General features: G+C 37.7%; 1 protein-coding gene and 1 pseudogene across 1 annotated transcript; both read left to right on the top strand.

The window, feature by feature from the left end:
* The first annotated feature begins 1,053 nt into the window (after positions 1-1,053).
* LOC103319350 (ethylene-responsive transcription factor ERF022 pseudogene) lies at positions 1,054-2,188 on the top strand (annotated as a pseudogene).
* An 895-nt stretch (positions 2,189-3,083) lies between these two features.
* LOC103319348 (protein DETOXIFICATION 14-like) lies at positions 3,084-5,984 on the top strand. The gene is made up of 7 exons (XM_008220877.3): positions 3,084-3,334; positions 3,598-4,145; positions 4,680-4,766; positions 4,847-4,903; positions 4,995-5,233; positions 5,528-5,733; positions 5,859-5,984. Exons 1-7 carry the CDS (start codon positions 3,089-3,091, stop codon positions 5,919-5,921), a joined length of 1,446 nt encoding a protein of 481 aa, XP_008219099.2. The 5' UTR covers positions 3,084-3,088; the 3' UTR covers positions 5,922-5,984.
* Positions 5,985-6,001: the final 17 nt, after the last annotated feature.

Below are 6,001 nucleotides of genomic sequence, written 5' to 3'. Positions count from 1 at the left end.
TTGACCTGCTTTTCTGGTCCCGAATCAAATGCAAAAGACTCATATCTCATATGATTGTGTACTATTTCTCTGTTAATTCAAAATTAAAAAAATTAAAAAAAAACTAAAAGAGTTTATGTCCAACCAAAAATATCTTAAAATAAGCATAAACGAACAAATAAATATAAAAAGAAAAGTGTATTGACACTAAGAGACTACTAAGTAAACTAATGAAGAATGGAGTCATAATTTCAAAATAAATTGGGCTAAATTTACTTTACGAATAAATTTAAATAAGTTCGAAACTTTTGTGGAGTCGCGTTTATTTTTTGAAATACAAACTTTGCATGATTTTACATGGTGAATTATAGTGCTGACTGATAGTATGAAAAACATCATACAATAGACCTAACAAGTTCAATTATATTATTAGCATTCTAATTAATAAGACTTCAAATTAATTGGCGACTTAATCTGAAACCACCTTGATGTGTCATTTTATGATTTGAATAACCAAATTCTGATTGATAGTCAAGTAACATAAATATTCTCAATCAAACGAATAATTTTTTCGTTATGATGATTATAGTACCATGGACTATGTCGATGTGGCGTTATTGAACCACTCAAAATGTAGTAGCATTATACAATTTGACTAGAAAAATAAAACTACAACGGCATGTCACGTTATAGAAAAATCATGCATACAATTACTGAATTACATGTATAAGTTATTAGTTTATGAATAAGTTCGAATAACCTAGATTTTATACCCTGTCCTGTTTGTAAAACAACCATTTCTAAGACTGACATGTCACATACATAAAAATATGTTCATACATACAAGTGAAAACAACAGCAACAGTACATGTACTGTGTGAACATCATCAGAAAAAAAGAAGAAAAAAACTGTATGTGAACATCATCACGTGGCATTATTTGATTGGAAAAAAACTAATATGCACATGCGCTAATTGACAGCATCTTCCCACTTACGTAACTACTTGGAAACCTCGCTCCAGCAACCCCCACCCTAATGCTTTAATAATCACCGCATCTACATACTAACGTACTTGTATATATCTGAAGCACCAAATCCATACTCATCACACTCAAATTTCTTCCTTGGATCAAAGCTCTAAACAAATCCAACAAATTTTACTAAACCCCCCATCGTTAATGGAACCACCGGCTGCCGATTGCCACCACTTCCCTTCTTCGGCACGATACAGAGGCGTTCGCAAGCGAAAATGGGGCAAATGGGTGTCTGAAATCCGCGAGCCAGGGAAGAAAACTCGGATATGGCTCGGGAGCTACGAAGAGCCAGAAATGGCCGCCGCTGCCTATGATGCGGCGGCATTGCACCTGAGAGGACGTGGCGGGGTGCTGAATTTTCCTGAACTGGTTGATAGCCTGCCGAGGCCGGCGAGTTCTAGCCCGATGGACGTGCAATTGGCGGCTCAAGAGGCTGCATTGAGGGTTAGGAGGCTGCGAATGGGGGCTGTTTCGACGGAGGCCGTGGGTGGCTCGTCCTCGCCCAGGGGCTTGAGCTCAATGCCTGTGACGGTGGGGCTGTCGCCGAGTCAAATCCAGGCTATTAACGAGTCGCCATTGGACTCGCCGAAGCTGTGGATGCAGTACATGTACAGGGCTCATTGCCATGAGGGTCTGTCGTTGTTAGGGGACGACATGTCGTGTGTTGAGTATCATGATGAGGAGGTTGAGTTGGAGGAGTGTGAGAATATGCGGCATTTGTCCATATGGGACTCCTACTTATGATCCCTTAACTAATTAGTTTATTAATTATACGTATACTTGAGACAAAGCAGGTCACCTTTTTTAGTTTTTATTTTGGAAAAATGAAAACTAATATTGTATCCAAATATTCACCCAAAAAAGAAAGTAGTATAATCTACATGATTAAGAGCATTTACTCGTGCAATTGAGGTTTTGAGTTTCCCCCGCTCTTCTTCCCCTCCCCCAAAAAACCCCAAAAAAAATACCAAAATATTGCTTGTATAAAAAAGTATCTCCCATGGTGTCCTGTATTTGTGAGTTTTAAGGGGAAAAAAAATAAGTTAATACAATCATTTTGACATTCTGGGCGGAGCCACCAAAGGACCAAGGTGGGCCCAGTCCCCCCTCAATTTTTTTTCTTTCTCAGTGTTTTACTTATGTATGTATACACAAATCGGGTGTTTTGGGTTAATTGTTTCTCTGGATAATCTAATCCCTCTTGTAGCATTTAGTTATTGTTGGCTTTTGTGCTTTTGCTTTGGTTTCTCTGTCTTGTAGCTTGTTTTTCCCGGTGATGTTTAAAAAATCTCTCTTCATCTTTTGTTTAACTTTGGGATTTATGAACATTTTTTATATTTATTTTATAGTCTGAATAGTTTAGATGATGAGATTAATCTTCAACGATTTTTAAATTTAAAATTCAGAACAATTATATAATTGTAATGAATGGATATATTATTAATCAACATTAAATGATAGTATGAAGTGGGCCAAAATGAGTAGTTATTAATGTAGTATTAACTAATTAACTAGTTAGCGCTTGAACCATTAAATAAAACGAGAAATCTCTAATTATTTAAAAAAAAATTATGAAGGCCCTCCATCTAATGTGAAATCATGGCTTTGCCACTGTTTTGACATAGACATGAATTGCATGTGTCATCCTTATTATGTATGAGGACTATTTTATTTCCCTTCTCCTGCTTATTTCTTATCAATTTCATTATATTACTTCATTGCAAACAGTAAACTTAAGTAATAAACAAGGACAAAAGGAGCAAAAAAATTCACTTATAAATTGTAAAATGCATATATTTGGTTTTCCCTTATGATTATTGTTGGGTAGATACTCCACTTTCTTGTCAGATTTTTGGTAGCATTCTTGTGGGGTAGCTTTTTACAAAATAAAGAAACATAAAAATAATTACAAGAGAGTGGAAGAACGCTTGGCCATATACAGATGACTATTCCCATGCAATCCGACAGGATAATCGAATAAAGACAATCCACCACTAAATATGTACACCTCTCTTTTTCTGGACTTTTCTTGTGTTTTGTTATTATAAAGTATGGGAGTAGTTAGAGATTGTGAATGAATATTGAAGATGCACAATTGCCTTTGACAGAGCTAAGGCAGGAAATGGGTGGGAAATGGAGGGTGTTCCTGAAAGAGCTTAGGAAGGTGAGCTACGTAGCAGCGCCAATGGTGGCTGTCACGGTGATGCAGTACCTTATACAGGTTGTTTCGGTGATGATGGTTGGACATGTTGATCAGCTCTCGCTTTCCGGGGTCTCTATTGCCACCTCTTTCACCAATGTTACTGGCTTCAGTCTTCTTGTAATGTCCTCTCTCCCTTTTTCTCCTTTGACAGCAAGCCAAGCAACTTGTTCATATTTTAAGGTCTTGTCTCCCTTCAATTTCAAACAACTAGTTTCAATCATGATTTTTGGTCTTCTTCCAAACACTTAATTTATACTCAAAGCTAGGAAACTCAAGCATCTTGTTAAAATCATAAATTTCGTTTGGGGGACTTGTTTACTTAGTTGCCAAGTTACCTTAATTTAATTCCTCATGATAATTGATCCTTAAAAATGTTGCAGTTTGGTCTGGTTGGTGCATTGGAGACTCTATGTGGACAAGCACATGGCGCAGAGCAATATCAAAAGCTTGGAATTTACACTTACACATCCATCCTTTGTCTCTGTTTGGTCTGTGTCCCAATATCTCTACTATGGATATTCACAGACAAAATCCTACAATTGATAGGCCAAGACCCTTTGATCTCAAATGTAGCCCACAAATACTCACTCTGTCTGATCCCTAATCTCTTCTCCTACGCCGTACTTCAATCGCTTGTTCGATATTTCCAGACACAGAGTTTGATTCTTCCAATGCTGTATAGCTCTTGTGCAGCTCTGTGTTTGCATGTACCTCTTTGTTGGGGTCTCACCTTTAAACTCAAACTAGGAAGTATTGGAGCAGCATTAGCTATAAGCTTCTCTTATTGGTTTAATGTGCTTTTACTTGGGTTTTACATGAAGTATTCTGTAGCATGTGAAAAGACTCGTGCACATGTGCTTTCAATTGAGGTCTTTCTAAATATTAAGGAGTTCTTCCGCTTTGCTGTTCCTTCAGCTTTAATGGTTTGGTAATCATTTTCTGTTTTCTTCCTCACTCTAAGAAGATTGTAGTCTTATTGTACACACACACACACACACACACACACACACACGAGCGCTCAAGCGCTAACTGGTTCGTAAGTTAATATGACGTTAATCACTTGTTTGGGCTCACTCCACAATGTCTTCTCATAATTCAAATCATTCATCATTCCAAGATCACACTTTTGTCTTGTCATTAATTATAAAGTATTATATTCATCTATTTATTTTATTACAGTTAGATGACTATATGGTGTCTAATTGAGCTAATTGTTCTTTGCAATGGTGATCTTTGAATGATAACCTAAAATTCAGAACATGATATGACGCTATGTAGTGGGCCCAAACAAATGGTTAGTGTTGTATTTTATTAACCGGTTAGCGCTTGAAGGCTCCTCTATATATGTAATGAAATGTTCTGTTCCCATATTGTGAATATCGTTTGTTGATTAGATTGATTATATCATGAATGTCTAATCTGTATTGTGTTTTTCTTTATTTGACCTGCTGCACATTTGTAGCCTTGAATGGTGGTCCTATGAGGTGCTTATATTGCTTTCTGGGATTTTATCAAATCCAAAATTGGAGACTTCAGTGCTTTCTATATGGTAATGTTTCCTTCATGTATAATTTGTTCAATACATTATGGAGATTTTGCTTCTGATTTTTCCATCTCCACTGTGAGCAGCTTTACAATTACATACTTGCACTACTTCATACCATATGCGTTTGGAGCCACAGCAAGGTTTGCTCCTAAACTGTTCCTGGAAAACACCAACAGAAAATCTTCATATTCTTCTACATTTTTTTCAAAGAATACCTTGCCAATTTCGTAGCACCCGGGTTTCAAATGAGTTAGGAGCTGGGAATCCTCAGGCTGCTAAAGTCACAGTTTGTGCTGTCATGGTTCTTGCAATGGTGGAAATGATTGTTGTAAGCACAGCTCTTTTCTCTTACCGCCATATTCTAGGATATGCATTCAGCAGCGACAAGGAGATTGTGGAGCGTATTGCAGATATGGCTCCTCTTATTAGTCTCTCAATTGTTACGGATGGGTTACAAGCAGTCCTTTCAGGTTTGTTTCCCAGACTTCTCTCACTTTCAATCCTTCTTTAGAGGGTAATTGGTGCCTTTAGGAACTCGGAACACACCAGGCTGAGATGTACAAAAGACGTGCAATAGGCAGTAGAGCGGAGAAGGGCTCATGGCTGATTGTGATGCAAGTGGTGTGACCGCAGAGGGCTTTAGTGTTATAGAATTCCTCATTTTCAATATTCATACAGGGCCTCCTAAATCTCATAGACGGACCTAGGAGGCTGATTTCTTCGCTTCCGAATAGACCTTTAATGTCTGTTTTTATTTCAATTAGGGGTTGCTAGAGGAACTGGATGGCAGCACATAGGTGCATATGTAAATCTTGGTGCATATTACTTCGTTGGCACTCCGGTGGGTGTGGTGCTGGCTTTTCTAGCACACTTAAGAGCGGAAGGGCTTTGGATTGGATTACTGACAGGGTCTGCTGTTCAAGCTCTCTTGCTAGCTCTGAAAACAAGTCTCACAAATTGGGAAAAGCAGGTTCCATCTCTAAAACTGAAATTTTATTAGTTCTCTTAAAAGCTAGAGTTGCAGAGTTCAGCACTCCGTAGAATATTTCTGAATCAAATTGAAATGTTCAGTAAAGCTTATACGGAAATATGCAGGCATCAATCGCAAGAGAGAGGATAACAAACGAGGTCTTATCTAGAGTGGAACCAGTTGGATAAGCGAAAAGGAGAATAACTGTAACTGTCATTCCATTTTAAGCATTTAGTGGAAATATTGTTGAATTATTAGCCAAGATGAT

Source organism: Prunus mume, linkage group LG2 (assembly GCF_029339155.1).
Source record: "Prunus mume cultivar Tortuosa linkage group LG2, ASM2933915v1, whole genome shotgun sequence".
Lineage (NCBI taxonomy): Eukaryota > Viridiplantae > Streptophyta > Magnoliopsida > Rosales > Rosaceae > Prunus > Prunus mume.
The sequence above is the reverse complement of the archived record's forward strand: the minus strand, read 5'-3'. Positions and strand labels throughout refer to the sequence as shown.